At 28.6% G+C, this 15,224-nt stretch overlaps 2 protein-coding genes across 4 annotated transcripts; both read left to right on the top strand.

Moving 5' to 3' along the window:
• The first annotated feature begins 3,068 nt into the window (after positions 1 to 3,068).
• On the top strand, positions 3,069 to 4,854 carry LOC137832681 (BTB/POZ domain-containing protein At3g22104-like). Of its 2 annotated transcripts, XM_068640983.1 has the most exons (3): positions 3,069 to 4,150; positions 4,297 to 4,619; positions 4,727 to 4,854. In XM_068640983.1, exons 1-3 carry the CDS (start codon positions 3,191 to 3,193, stop codon positions 4,746 to 4,748), a joined length of 1,305 nt encoding a protein of 434 aa, XP_068497084.1. In that variant the 5' UTR covers positions 3,069 to 3,190; the 3' UTR covers positions 4,749 to 4,854. The 2 variants fall into 2 exon arrangements, with proteins under 2 accessions (XP_068497084.1, XP_068497083.1); XM_068640982.1 differs by having other exon boundaries at positions 4,297 to 4,854.
• Positions 4,855 to 8,828: 3,974 nt separating this feature from the next.
• On the top strand, positions 8,829 to 12,245 carry LOC137832679 (neryl diphosphate diphosphatase, chloroplastic-like). 2 transcript variants are annotated; one of them, XM_068640979.1, is made up of 8 exons: positions 8,829 to 8,905; positions 9,808 to 9,980; positions 10,058 to 10,343; positions 10,428 to 10,803; positions 10,909 to 11,127; positions 11,242 to 11,380; positions 11,511 to 11,759; positions 11,838 to 12,245. In XM_068640979.1, the coding sequence occupies exons 1-8, from the start codon at positions 8,899 to 8,901 to the stop codon at positions 12,132 to 12,134; spliced, it is 1,746 nt and encodes a 581-aa protein (XP_068497080.1). In that variant the 5' UTR covers positions 8,829 to 8,898; the 3' UTR covers positions 12,135 to 12,245. The 2 variants fall into 2 exon arrangements, with proteins under 2 accessions (XP_068497080.1, XP_068497082.1); XM_068640981.1 differs by lacking the exon at positions 9,808 to 9,980 and having other exon boundaries at positions 8,839 to 8,905.
• The last annotated feature ends 2,979 nt before the right edge of the window (positions 12,246 to 15,224 follow it).

Below are 15,224 nucleotides of genomic sequence, written 5' to 3'. Positions count from 1 at the left end.
GTTAGCAGCTGATGAAGTTGGTTGCTTTCTTCGTACTTCTTGTTAATTAGTAAAAACAAGTGGTGCATAATAATATAAGACCCATTTCAGAATTTTAAATGAGTTAATAGATTGAAGATGACTTAACATGTCATAAAAATAGAATACATGACTCACAAGATCTAGGTCATAAAACATCGCAGACCAATCTCGGTTGGTAGCATATATAGTCTATTACATTTTCAAACATCTTATTTAAGTATATTTTATGGTAATTAATTGGTATCTACTAATAATATGAATTAACCACGAGTTCAGTAATAATAATATTTGAATTGTTATATTAACTAAAAATAAAAACATTACCAGATATATAAGTGAGTATGATATAAGTGAGTCCAAATATATTTAGACTAAAAATCTATTTTTTTAATATAGTATTAAAATTATTTAGAATAAAATCTATTTCTTAATAAATTAATAAAATTATATAAAATATGTTGATCATAACCAAATCAAAATACTCATTTATTATATTATTTATTGTCTTCAACTTATAAATTTTTTTAGGTATACCATCCACATTAATAAGTGACTGAAACTTAGACCAAACCAGTGAGAATATGAGTAGTCTTCCCCCTTTTAAAGAACAAAATAAATTCATATTTTGAAACAAGATGCAAGAGTTCTTCTCCTTGCATTTGTTACTGTATGCCAAATCTTGCATGGATTGATTGAGAATAAAAAAGATGTATAATAGCAAGATCGTCCATGCTAATGGTGTTGAAAATGATGATACTCCAGAGGAAGGTGTGATGGGAAAGGCAACGAAATCAAGTAATTTAAAGCACAAGTTAGGTTATTATTATTTATGATGAAATTAAAAAAAAAACTATAAAATTGACAGTTAATTATAGTTTAATTTTTTCAAAACAGTGAACCAAGTTATTGGATTTGCAAATAGTATTGATTTTACCATTGTTGAACCTAAAGAGTGGGATCCACTGTCCACTGAAGTAGTTGGTCAAAGGAAGTTACAACCTCAAAAATTGGTGGCATGAGTAACGGAAAAAAGAAAGTTCCACGTTAACCACACATTCTTCAGTTTGAATTATGGCTTACTTTAATTACCTATATATCAATGCGCATGCTCAGAATTATGTTCTGTGTTTCTACCGTTGCTTCCAAACATGTCTCCATTTTTTAAAACATGGCCAAACACAACTTATGAAAAATCCTTTTTTTATTATTCATACAAGTTGAAATTAAATAACAAAAGAAGTTTATAATAACTTCTTTGGTATGAAAAGTGGTGCCAACTATAGCAGATTCAATTTTAATGTCACGCATTTCTTTTAATAAAGTCTCTCCTTTACTATTATTTACAATTCTTTTAGTTTTAATAAAATAATCGATCAAACCTTTGCACTATTTATTGCGTTGACTTCCATTATTTTCGACCAGTATTATTATCAACTTCTTTGCCTAATGTTACCAATATTTCCCTTTATTTACTTTTTCAGAAAACACCAACATGCTCGTTTCCTTTTGTTGACTATAAGCAGAAAAAACAACCTTTTAGCATTTTCTATTCACATCATTCTTCTCTGTTTTTTTTTTGTTACAAATGATTCATTTGTTCCCACGAGCTTCCCTATTCTGATTGGTCTTTTGTCATTTACAGACATGCCACCCAAGCTTCCTAATCCTGAAATGCATGTTTGGCACACATACTCATTAATGTTGGAACAATGGGAGCTTGCAGTGGCTGTGATCTTGAAGTGAATAGCACAATGGAGATAAAACTTTCATGATAAGGAAGGTGAAACTTTTGTTTCTATTATATTTTTGGAAGTAACTTTGAGTGAAACGGTTGGTGATTAGCATGCGCAGGGTCGTTACAGACACTTAACATTTAATTACACCTAAAAGTGTGGGAGGCATGTGGACCTGGTAGCAGCACCCTTAATCTCATCATGGTCTGCACGAAGTGCATCATCACCTATGTCTTTCCCTTCTTACAAACATGATCCTCATCATTTATTTTTCTCAGAGTGTCTTCTGCTTGAGGCTTTCTTCTATCATCATCGCATGTATTCTCCTGTGGGTATATTTGCTCTTTCCTATTGGAAAAATCATATTTACTCGCCTAGTATGCTAGTAGGCACTTTTGAGAGAAGCATAAAAATCAGAGAAAAATAATGTTATAAGTGACACTGTCACAGGAAGAGAAAAATAAAGAAAAATTATCAGTTAGTTAAGTATTTTAAAAATAGATGTTAAAGCATCATTGCTCTTTATTATTTAATTCTATGATATATGATGTATATTTTTCTCATCATACTATCTAATATAAAAGATCATACAATGTTCTCTAAAAAAAAACTCTTGTTCGGTTTGTTTTCTTATTTTTGTGAGTTTTTTCTGTATAAATTATACCGTATTGATAAAGTGAGCATAGATAATACCTGAAACGGAAGGTTGTACAATTGTTGATTTGTCAGTTGTCTTCTTGTTCCTCACTTCAAGTCTCCTCCTCTAAGTATTGGTGTTCGGTCGGAGTTGACCTGAAAAAGGTACTCCAACGATCAATTGAGTAATCTGTATTAAGAGTGTATAGTAAAAATTAATTAAATCGTACCTTACACCTTAGGAAATGATTTATTCATAGTGTTTAGTCATGAGTCTTTATTATGATGGACTGAATCAATCAAATATCAGTTGCTATAAATTATAGCATTGATCCTTGATTTATAAAAATGTATATTAGTATATTAATATATTAGTATATTGATATATTGGTATATTGGTATATTGATGTGAATTTGGCAAGAAATAATTATAATTCATAAGAAATTTACATTTGTCATTTATTGAAATTTTTAATATATATCAATACGGTTGGTTGATCATAAAGATAGAGTAACATGACTTCTGAGAGTTAGAGTTTGTTTTCCTATGCCTTATTTGTGACTTTCATACAATATAAACTATTTTACTTTCTTTGGTAAAGAAATCAAATATTTTTCAATAATTCTGCTGCCCTGGCCAGCTAATGATGTGCAGAATATTCTGTGACCTTTGTCCCGTAAATTTAGCAACTTTTTTGGTAACTCTTGGGCATAAATGTGGGAGTGAAAGTTATATTTTGCGACTTTCCATGGCTACACATGCTTTTTAGACCATAGCACGACTTTGCTACAGTAGTAGTATGGAGGTAACTCCATCTCCATCAAACATGTCCCTGCTATCTTCTGCTGCTCATTTCATGGAGAAATGTGATGATGGTCCTGAAACACCCAACTTGAAACCCCACATTGAAAAATTTCTTGAAGGAATTCGTTTCTGGACTTGGTCTGAGCTCGTTGAAGCATTGAAACAATGTCAACACTTATTTTCTTCCGAAGGTTATTTGGCTATTCTGGACAGAATTATGGATCACTTGATAGAGAGACTGGCATCACCAGGCATTACAAGTCCAAATACATGTTCCTCCAACAGATCCAGCTTCCAGTTTTCTTGTGATACAAGCAGCAATAACAGCCTGAGAAATAACTGCTCTGGGGCCAATTGGTGGTTTGAACATCTTTTGTTCTTGAGGGTTGATTTGTTGGACAAGGTCATAAGGACAATGCTATCTTATGATTTTGATCATGGTGTGGTCTCTAGATTTCTGTTCCACTATCACAACTCAACTTGTCTAGGTGCTGTACAAGATGAGAAGATTGAGGCTACCGTGGTTGTTATCAATCTTCTTTTGCTGCTAGATTTGAGATCAATTTCTTGCAAGGATTTGTTCAATCTTAATCGAATGGCTGTAGGTTTGAAAATGAGCACAAGTTTCATAGACAAGATAGAAAGTCTCATAGGTCCTCTTCTGGATCAAACAACAATTGATTATCTACTTCTTCCATCTCCACATGGGAGGGATCAAGCATACGATGTTGGTTTTGTCCTTAGACTGCTGCACATATTTTTCTTGGGAGACACTTTTGAGTTAAATTCAAATCGACTTAAGAGAGTTGCCAAAATGATGGATTTGTTCCTTGTGGAAGTTGCTCCAGATCCCCACCTCAAACCTTATGAGTTTGAAGCATTGATTACCATGATCCCAGATACTGCAAGGGAATCTCATGATCAATTATACCTAGCCATGGACATGTATCTAAAGGTAAACTACCACTTTGCATTGTTCAATGATTGCAAGACTCTAATACTTGAATGCAGCTTTTCTAATTGATCATTGCTGCAACTATTTTTTGTATAAATGTGTATTGTTTTATGAAGTCTCTTCCAGTCATTGATATAGATTCATAGGTCCATGCAGGAGTAAGTGACAAAGAGAAGATAACTATCTGCTGTACACTGAACCACGAGAAGCTGTCAGCAGAACTTTTGAGACATCTTACTCGAAACTTGGTGTTTCCTTCAGAGGCAAAACCCAGAGCTTATGTTACTAAACAAAGCCGAATGAAAACCTTGCTCCAGGAAAATGATCATTTGAAAAACTTTTTTGAATCCGTATTTCGTAAAAGCTTCAAGAACATGGAGGTAAGAGAGGAGGCTGAAAAGAGAAGCTATGATGCCGAAGAGCTTAGAGGAGATTCCGAAGGAATGCAGAGTGGGACCCAACTGAAGAGGTCAGGGACTCATGTTATGAGCAATGCTATGTACTTGCCAAAACTCTGTTCATGATGTTTAGTTTCAGTTTTGACCCTGAATTTTGTGTTTATCTCTGTGTATGTAGTGTTCAAGTATTAAAGGAGTAAAGTTATGCAAATCATGTACAGATACATCATATTCTATGTAACAGATTTCACATATGATTTATACAAGAGAATATGTCAGTTGTTTGCTTTGTGCAGCTGAGAGGAATGATTATTGTGTCAACCTACCTACAAAACTCCTACTGTCATTTCAGCATCATCACTTGTTTGATAGATTTGAATTTGAATTTGAAGTGGGTGTGTAAAAAATTCAGCAACCAATGTCATAGATTATTAAAATAAGACTAATGGGGTTAAGCAAGAGATCATGTTGGTGTTTCTGTTCTTGAGAATGGATACTTCCAGAGGACATCGTTGGTGACAGCATCGGCTGATTATGCGGAAGAAGTGTGACTCATGGCAACAAATAAATTGATTAACCTCAACAGTTAACAACAAATTTTTGTGTTAAGTAGTCATTCTTGGAATTCGCTTTAAAACTAATAATAATAATGATAATAGATTGTAAAGTGCAAGGTGTAACAAAATCAACCATAGATTTTTTTATTCCGAAAGATTTATATGATCCTAAATCATAAATCTAATAATAGAGTGAAACGGATTTGATACGGATATCTGAATTTTTAGTGGTTATGAACTTATTAATCTTATTGGCTTACACGTGAGATTAGGAGACCGTGAAGTTATGAGCTGAGCTCCTAATTATGTGATAAAATGGTCTTAATACCGATCTTATAAAAAAAATCTCATTTATTTGTTATAAAAAAGAGAACGTGTAAATTATAATCAATTTGAAAAAAACTCAGAACAATATGAGAAGAAGAGGAGAAAAGAAAATAATTGTCCTACTGAGCTTAGAATAAACTATTATTAGTGTAACCAATCTAGATACTTGTCCCTATTGTTCTACATTGTAATTATAAAAAATATAAGATTTTTCTTACTTTTTTGAAGGAAAAAAATAGAGAAGAAGTAGGTAAACGAGATTTTTTAAAATAAGAAAAACAATGAAATATAGAGTAAAAATTTGTTTGATTGAAAAAATAAATTTAAACTATTTTTATATAAATAATTTATGTATATAGAGTAATTATATATATATATATATTATTTCTTTTCAGTTTTAGAAATAAAAGGGCTTGAAACTCTTATTCGTCTTTATTTTCAACCAAACAATGCATGTTTTCCAAAATTGTTCCATTTATTTGTCTCTTTTTACCTTTTCAAAGAAGCTCTTTGAAATAAATAAAAAAAGTGATAAATAAATGTTATGTAATGAATAGGATTTGAGATGTTATGGAACCATGAAAAACTGGGTTGGTATGATCAACATCTTAATACTTAATACAAATGAAAGAGATTTAGGCTAGAGTGACACTTTAACCTTTCTAATTATGGAATTGGCTAGCTTTTACAGACATATATTCAAATGACAGGGCTATTAATATTTTTCAGATTAATAATAGTGTAATTTATTTATAAACCTTAAAATAAAATAAAAAATTATTAGGTGATAATTATTTTTTTTCGGATTTTTATTTCTGGAACAGAATAATCTCTTCTTCCGGAATGTATTATTTTATTTTCAATTTTGGATTTCTAATTCCAAAATGAAGGGCATTTTCGGAAATTGAAAGTTATGTTGGGTGGGTTAAAAAATATTGGGTGTAGGAAGAATTTGTCTTAAATTATATTAGTTCACACACTTAGTTGTTTGTTTATTTGGGCCGAAGACTCATTCTCTTTAATGGGTAGTTCGATGCAACAAACAAAGGCTCACTCTTAATGGGCTTTCAGTGAACAATAATTTTGAGCAATTTCTTCCTGCACCCAATCTATTGTGATTGATACTCGACGAACATTCTAAAATTCAATTGTACCTTGTCATATTTATTTTGAAAAAGCTTGTAGGGTGCGCTGATACCCTCATACCTTCGCGAAACAATGGAGGACCTTCGCGCTCCTGACTTCATGTTTGTTCAAGGGGTCCTTTGTAGGAGAAATGTCAACTAAGATGTGAGGATGCGTGCGCGAGAGATGGTGTTGGGTGCGAGAATGGCAGAAACGAACTTGGATGTGTGACTGGGTGCATAAATCATTAAACCCTAATTTCATTTTCATTAAGGATAATTCGGTACTTTCATAAATACAATTGGGTGCAGGTCCAATTTGATTGGGTGTAGGGAGAATCAACCATAATTTTGCCTTTACATTAATTTTTTTTTTATATATATATATATATATATATATATATATATAAACACTATTTTTGAAATTAAAATACTGATAAAATTAAATTAAATATCATATAGGCACTAAAAATTCAATGTTTTTAGAAATAAAAATATCAATATTTTTAGTAATAAAAAACATTTAATGTTTTTATTTAACCTCCTTAAATAATTCTTTAACCAGATCCTACACTTTTTTTTTATAAAAAATAAAAGACGAGTAATAAATAATTTCACAATAAATTGAGATTAAGAGTAACTAATGAAAAAAAATATAGATTAAAATATATTTTCAATCTATGTAAATATAGTTATATTTGATTTTAGTTCTTAAATTTTTATTTATTTTTAAATGCATTTAATTTCTAGTTTTTTTAGTCCTTATGGTTCTATGTAATCAAAAGATCATCAACGTGTAAACATGTTATAACCAGTTATTATAACCAAATTTGGAGTCTAACGAACATAAATTCGAAATTCATATATGCATTTGAAAAGTTCAATTTGCAATATAAATTCTTTAACTAGAGATTCTCATACTTGTTTGAAACCATAAAAAGATCTTTTTTAGTTTATATACTTTGACTTCTTGATGTTCAAATTTAGGTGTGTGACATATCTTATAACTAGTTCAATTTTCAAATTTAGATTTACATTTTGCTCTTTCTAATTATGCAGAATAATAAAATATTTATTACCTACAAGAGACTCATTTTGTATAAGATCACAAATATCTTGCTTGAAGGAGTTTCATGCTGCTTGATGGTTGAGAAAATATCTGGAAATTTCTAAAGTCATTCCTCCTTTTTATTACAACTCTAAAACATTTGTGATATTCTATATGTTTTTGTTTTAAGTTGGTTTCAATAATACTGCATGAACTCCTCATCAAAATAAAAAAATAATGTTCGTATAAACCACTTCATATAACTTTCAATCTTAAGCTGAAATTTTTTTTATCAGTAAAAATTAATAATTTTTTTTATCAGTAAAAATAAATGAATGTAAAGGGACACTTTAGACGTATCTCTGTATAAAAAATCAAGAAATAGGACAATAAAACAGACATTGTACTATATCTCTGTGACACTCCTACAACTGAATTAACATCACAAAGTTGCAATAATTAACAACAATTATGTTCATAAACCATTAATCATTCACACAAACAAACAAATAACTTGTTGCAAAAGGAAACTACTCAGACCTACACACTTTGAATTGAATTATTGAGTTTTTGTTTTTTATAGACCACCTTAGTGAATAATTTCCAAATGAGGAATCGAAATGTGGGGTTTCTTTAACACTTTCCTAACACGTAGAATACGACTGAAAATAAAGTGAGAGCTACATGCTTTGAATTGAATTATTGTTTTCATAAGCCACATTAGTGGATAATTTCCCAAATGAGAGGAATCAAAAAGTGGGGTTTTTTCAACACTTTCCTAACACGTAGAATAGAACTAAAAATAAAGTTTCACAGGGTTAATGGATCTCTTGAACTAATTTTGCTTTATTTATTTTCATTTAATGGTTATAGAAACAAAGATCTATAACAGGAAATAGAAGATTACGTTTTGCATTGTAGCTTATGAAAAAAAGGGTGGTGAGTTATTTTATCACGTAAAGTCTTCACTGGGCAGAGGATGATAAAATTAAGAAGGTGGTTTTAGATAAGAGCAGTAAGTTGAATGAAAGGCACAATAAATTGAAAAGTCATGAAAACATATGAGACAACAACAAAGCTGACAATGAATAATTAAGAAGATATAAGGGGTAATGGAATCAAGTGTTAGCTAATCTCAAATCCAAACAGTAAGATCTTGTTGTCTTAATTGTCGGTGGTGATGATTGGTTAATAGGTTATATAAGAAGGCCCAAATCCAAGGTATTGTATTACAAATTAAGGAAACAGAAACAACTGAGAAAAGAAGGTGCTTTGCCTTTTTACTTTCTCACAGATGCAAGGTCCTCTTCTCAATTTCATTTCTACTTTCTCCCCCATTAACATCTCTTTCTTTTACTTCTTTCATCTCACTTTTTCATAAATTTTAACTTTTTAGATTCATTTTGTTCACTTGAAAAATATATTTATTGACTTTGAACTTTCAATTAGAGTGCTTCATATGTTAGGATGAAAAAACGCAAGTCAATTATAACTATCATAACAAAAGTTCAGCTTCTTCATATAACTAGTTGATTTTTTAACTCAATTTTGGCTGATGAACTAATTAGTTCCACAAAATCAATTATGTTAGTATTAAATGGGTTTATTATTAATTATAATCTTCATATATGTATAAAATAGTTACTTGTTATTTCTTTTTATATAACTACTAAAGATAGGCTAATTTTTAATTCATTATATGAAAATATAATATGAAAATTTGGTTCCTTGTCTCTCTATGTACAAAATTCTGTCGTTTTTTCTTATAATCCGGCAAAGGTTAATTATTCTTTAGCATTATTATGTTGAAAGTATTTTTTTTTTAAGAAATCCTTATTAAAAAGATTAATTGTTGAGTATGTGTTGTGAAGAGATCAATATTAGTGCTGTCCTCAAATACTCTCAATTTTATTTTTTTATAAAAAAAATTATTGTGAAGAAATATTTTTCTTTTTAACTATTTTATATAATGAGAGAGAGGGAGCCAAGTGAAGTGTGTGCTTTTTCTTTTCTTAGGAAATTATCAGTTGAAACTGATTATTTTATATATTAAAATAATAATAATAAATATAAAGGAAATGTTATAACAAAAAATAATTTATAAAATTGTAATTTGAATAAACATAAGAGAAAAATAATGGTGTGAAAAACATCCTTAACCTTTTTGTTTTGGATGGTTGGTGAAATGCTTTCTGATTTACAGGACCATTGTGCTCAGTTGCCAGTGCCACATCCCCCACTTGTTCAAAAGACTCATTCTTTAGATTTCTTCAACGTTCCCAAAATACCCATTTCTTCCAAATTCACTCAAACCATCCATTTTTAAAGGCTTGTCCGAAACCAAAGTCCGTTTCACTCAAAGCATATTCCAGCACAGTGAGTGCGTTTTACTTTTACACAAATACCATACACTGAATTCCAATCTTTTAATCTTCAGCTACATTGTTTCTCAGGATGTTATCTACGTCAAACAGGCTTCGTTATTGAAGGAAGCTAAGCATCTTTCCAACAAACTTATCAGAGAAAATCCAATGGAGAGTTTGCATATGATTGACATTATCCAAAGGCTTGGCATTGAGCACCACTTTGAACAAGAGATTCAATTGGTTCTTCAAAAACAACAACTCATATTGAGCAACCATCCATGTGATTTTGATTTTTTTAGTAGCCATGATCAACTCTATGAAGTTGCACTTGCATTTCGCTTGCTCAGACAAGGAGGTTATTATGTTAATGCAGGTTTGAATGCTTCACTAACTAAAATTGTTATATTAATTAAATAGACTATGATACTGATTAACTAACAAGTTTTTACTGTATCAGATTTATTTGACATTCTGAAGAACGAGAAAAGAAAATTCAAAGAGATATATGGTGAAGATGTGAAGGTTCTGAGTGCCCTTTATGAAGCAAGCCAACTAGGAGTTCAAGAAGATAGTGTTGACGACGTAGGGTACCTCAGCCTTCAACTTCTTCATGCATGGCTTAGAAGACACGAAGAACATCCTCAAGCTATACATGTTACAAAGACTCTTCACTCTCCTCTTCATCATGGGTTTTCAAGATTCAGGGATGCAAACATTTTCCCAATTCAGTTCAACACCAATAATGAATGGATCGGCTGCTTGGAGGAACTTGCTGAAATCAATTCCTGCGTGGTTAGTTTAATGAACCAGAAAGAAATCACTGAAGTTTATAAGTAAGTTTCATAGCTATTAATCCCTTTAGAAGCAACGTGTTCACTTTTCGTTGTTTATTTAAATAGTTACGAATCAGTAACTTTTTCACCTTATAATTATAACAGATGGTGGAAAACCCTTGAAATGGCGAAGGAGGAGAAATTCCGTAGTTACCAACCCCTTAAATGGTACATGTGGCCCATGGCGTGCCTCACAAATCCATGCCTTTCACAACAAAGGATTCAACTCACTAAATTTATCTCTCTCATCTATATTGTTGATGACATTTTCGATGCTTATGGGACATTAGACCAGCTTACCTTATTTACAGATGCTATTATTAGGTACATATTGAATATATATATATATATATATATATATAGATTCAATATATTTATATTGGCTAATTTTTTACATTTGTTTGGTTTCTCACAAAGAATAGATTTCTGTCATTTCAGATGGGAATTGGGTGGTACAGAGCAGCTTCCAGGTTTTATGAAAATGTGTCTAAGTGTTCTTTACGACACTACCAATGATTTCGCCGAAGAGGTCTACAAAAAACATGGATTAAACCCTATAGACACCCTAAAAAGATCGGTAAAAGTCAATTTATTCTATGTTAATTTGGTGGTTTTGATCACATCAATTATTTTGCTTGAATAAGTAGCAGAAATTTTTGGAAAGTAGCAGTAAATGGAAAAATGAAGTATTTATATTTATGAAACAGTGGGTGCGATTGTTGAATGCTTTCATGGAAGAGGCACATTGGTTGAAGGGTGGTGATTTGCCAAGATCAGAGGAGTACTTGAACAATGGAATTGTGAGCTCAGGAGTGCATGTGTTGCTTCTCTATGCTTTCTTCCTCTTGGATCAGTCTATAAATATGGAGAGTGTTGCTGTCATGGATAACTTTCCCCAAATTATTTATTCAGTGGCAAAAATTCTTCGTCTATCTGATGATCTGGAAGGAGCCAAGGTAGGGATGCAAACAAGTGTTTGTATTATTATACTGTAAACACGTGATGTAGTAACTAAATATTTGAAAAAAATGCAGAAGAAAGATGAGAAGGGAGTTGATGGATCATACCTTGATTGTTACATGAATGAGCACCAGCACGTTTCAGCTGAAGACGCACAGAACCATGTTTCCCACTTGATTCAATCTGAATGGAAACGTCTCAACCAACAGATTCTGACCCAAAATCAGTTGTCATCGTCATTTGCCAATATCTGCCTCAATGGTGCTAGAATGGTACCTTTGATGTATCACACTACCAATAACCCATACCTCTCCATAATGCAAGAACATGTCATGACACTGCTTCACACTGCTGGTGCTGAGACCGTCTAATACATTACATTTAGTTTTTATTTTTATTTAAAAATTATTCATGTATATATATTATGTACTACTTCACTACAATACATGCTCTAAAATGACATATTTTAGTTCATAACCAAAGTAATCAGTCTAAATAATAGAAAAAAAAAACTAATTAAAGTAAAATAGTGGATAGTAATAATGTAAAAGATAACAGTGAAAAAAGTAGTATTAACAAAACAATTCGTACATATGTCATAATTCCTGTATACGCGAATTAAAAAAAATTCAATCTCACTGTAAAATTCAGTATTACATCTGAATATTTATCCATCTATAAATTCAGTATTTATATTCAATTGTATGTAATGTGTATTATTATATATGAACTATTTTATAAATTATATTATATACTAAAAAATGTTTGAATGTAAATTTATATATATATATTATTGTTATGATAATAATAATAATAATAATATCAATATTAATATTATGATTTATTATCAATAATACTAATATTACTATTATTAATATTATTATTACTTTTATTATTTTTATTAATAATAAATCATAATATTAATATTGATAATAACATTATAATTAATAATAATAATATTAAAAAATTATATATGAAAATATTTTTGTATATTAATTTTTATTTACAAGAAAATCATTAAATAGAAACCAATTTTAGAGGCAAAAATAATTAGTTACTATAGTGACTAAATTAAAAACCATTTAAGAGACTAAAATAATTTTTGGTTTCTAAATTAGTTTTTATTATTGTTAAATAATTTATAAATTGGTATCTAATTAGCTACCAAGATTTTAACTATCACTTATTTAGATTATAAATTTGGTAGTTAAAATCTTGGTAACTAATTAGATATCAATTTATAAACTATTTAACAATAATATAAACTAATTTAGAAATTTAAATTTTTTTAGTCTGTCACTAACTAATTATTTTTTTTCTCTAAAATTAGTTTTTATTTAATAATTTTCTTGTAGTGATATTGCATTATCTACGAAAAAAATCTACATGTAATGTTATATAAAAATGTCTCTATGTAAATTTTTAATATTATTATTATTATTATTATTATCAGTATTAACAATACAAGAAAAACATGAAATAGAAACCAATTTTAGAGACAAAAAATAATTAGTTTATAGTAACTAAATTAGATACCATCTTAAAAACTAAAAAAAATGATTTCTAAATTAGTTTCTATTATTGTTAAATGGTTTCTAAATTGGTATAGCTACCAATGGTTGCTAATTAGATACCAATTTAAAAACTATTTAACAATAATATAAACTAATTTAGAAACCAAAATTTTTTTAGTCTCTAAAATGGTTTATAGCAACTAATTATTTTTTGTCTCTAAAAATTGGTTTCTATTTCATGAATTTTAATATTAGTATTTATTATTAATAATAGTATATAATAAGCATGATTATAATAATAATAAGAATAGTAATTATTATAATAAAAATAATAATAATTATTATTATTATTTTGATAAAAATGTTGATTTGGTATATTGATTATAAATTTTGAGATAACATATATTAGACCTAGGTTTGATTCCTTTCTTTTAATAGATTTTTAATAAAATTAATTATTTTTGTAGTAGTATCAAATGACTATATATATATATATTACTTTAACTCTAATCAAATTTAGAATATAAAGAAGAATTTAAACAATCTTTTTATTAGTTATCATATCAAGAAATATTAGCGAAATAGTATTTTATAAAATCTTAAATATCTTGTAACGTAAAATTGAAAATACTGTTCCAGTGTATTTATGTAATGTATGAAGTAATTACATATATGTTGTAGGCAACAAAAATTCAATTTAATAAATTAAGAAAAATATGATTAAAATATATATATATATATATATTTGAATTTAAAAATATTCATAAAAAACAGATATTTTTATTAAAATATTTTATATTAATAATTGTTATTTTACCTAAGGTTTTTTTGTATCATGTTAACTCTCATGAAAGTGATTTATGTCTCTAATTTAATATAAGGCATTTTACTAATCATATATAAATAATATTACCAATATACTAAAATTATCTTTATTTTAATGAATTTTAGAATTTTATTTCCAATATTTATTAATGAAACATATATATTCATAGTATTTAATACGACCAAGAAAAATATTTTTTTATTCTTAATTCGTAAATGAAGATTTTTTTTGTTATGGGGAAGATATTCCAATGTGTTCTGTGGCCAAAATGGGTTGGTTGCATCTGATGTAACATATACATAGTAAACCAAACAAAACTATGTAAAGTAAAACCGTTCACATGGTTATGTTCAATCAAAATCATATCATAGAATTTATAAATATGTTCTTACTAATAAAGTTATTATTTTAATATGAATTCTATATATAGACATGATTTTTGAATGGAAGAGTACTATTTATACTTTTTCAACTATATTTATATGAATTTTATAATAAAATAATATTTTTATTAAAAAAAAACCTCAAATGGAAGATGCTGTCCGCAAAAATAGATGAAAGTATTTTCTGTACTTTAAGATACCTAAAGTTAATTTGCAAAAGGAAAATGATTTTTTTATATCACTCCAATAAATATTAATATTTTTTTTTTAATTTTAAAAATTATTTTAATATTTTATATTTTGTTTATATTTTTATTAAAAAATATTATTACAAATAAAATGAAGCAGATATCAAAATATTATTATGGTTTGAAAAAAAAAAACAAGAAACGACAAAAGATGGGTTGTTTGATTGAAACAATGTCCCTACCCTCTGAAAAGAATAATTGGTTTTGAGAATTTATTATCTCTCCATTCATGTTCAAATAATCAATCAAATTTTGAAATGATTTAAGAGGTGAATTTCATTTGGATTTTCAAAATTTATACAAAAGATTTTTTTTAAAATTTTAACATATTGTGTAAAAATATTTTTTTAAAGAAATTTTCAAAGATTGTTATATTTAAATTTTTTAATTTTAATTTAAAAAAATTATAAAATAAAAAATCACTTAAAAAATAATAATATAAATTTACAAGAATTTTAAGGATTTTATGCATTTAAGAATTTCTTGATAT

This window comes from Phaseolus vulgaris, chromosome 6 (assembly GCF_000499845.2).
Source record: "Phaseolus vulgaris cultivar G19833 chromosome 6, P. vulgaris v2.0, whole genome shotgun sequence".
Classification (NCBI taxonomy): Eukaryota; Viridiplantae; Streptophyta; class Magnoliopsida; order Fabales; family Fabaceae; genus Phaseolus; species Phaseolus vulgaris.
Note: the sequence above shows the minus strand (reverse complement) of the source record. Positions and strands in the feature narration are given on the sequence as shown.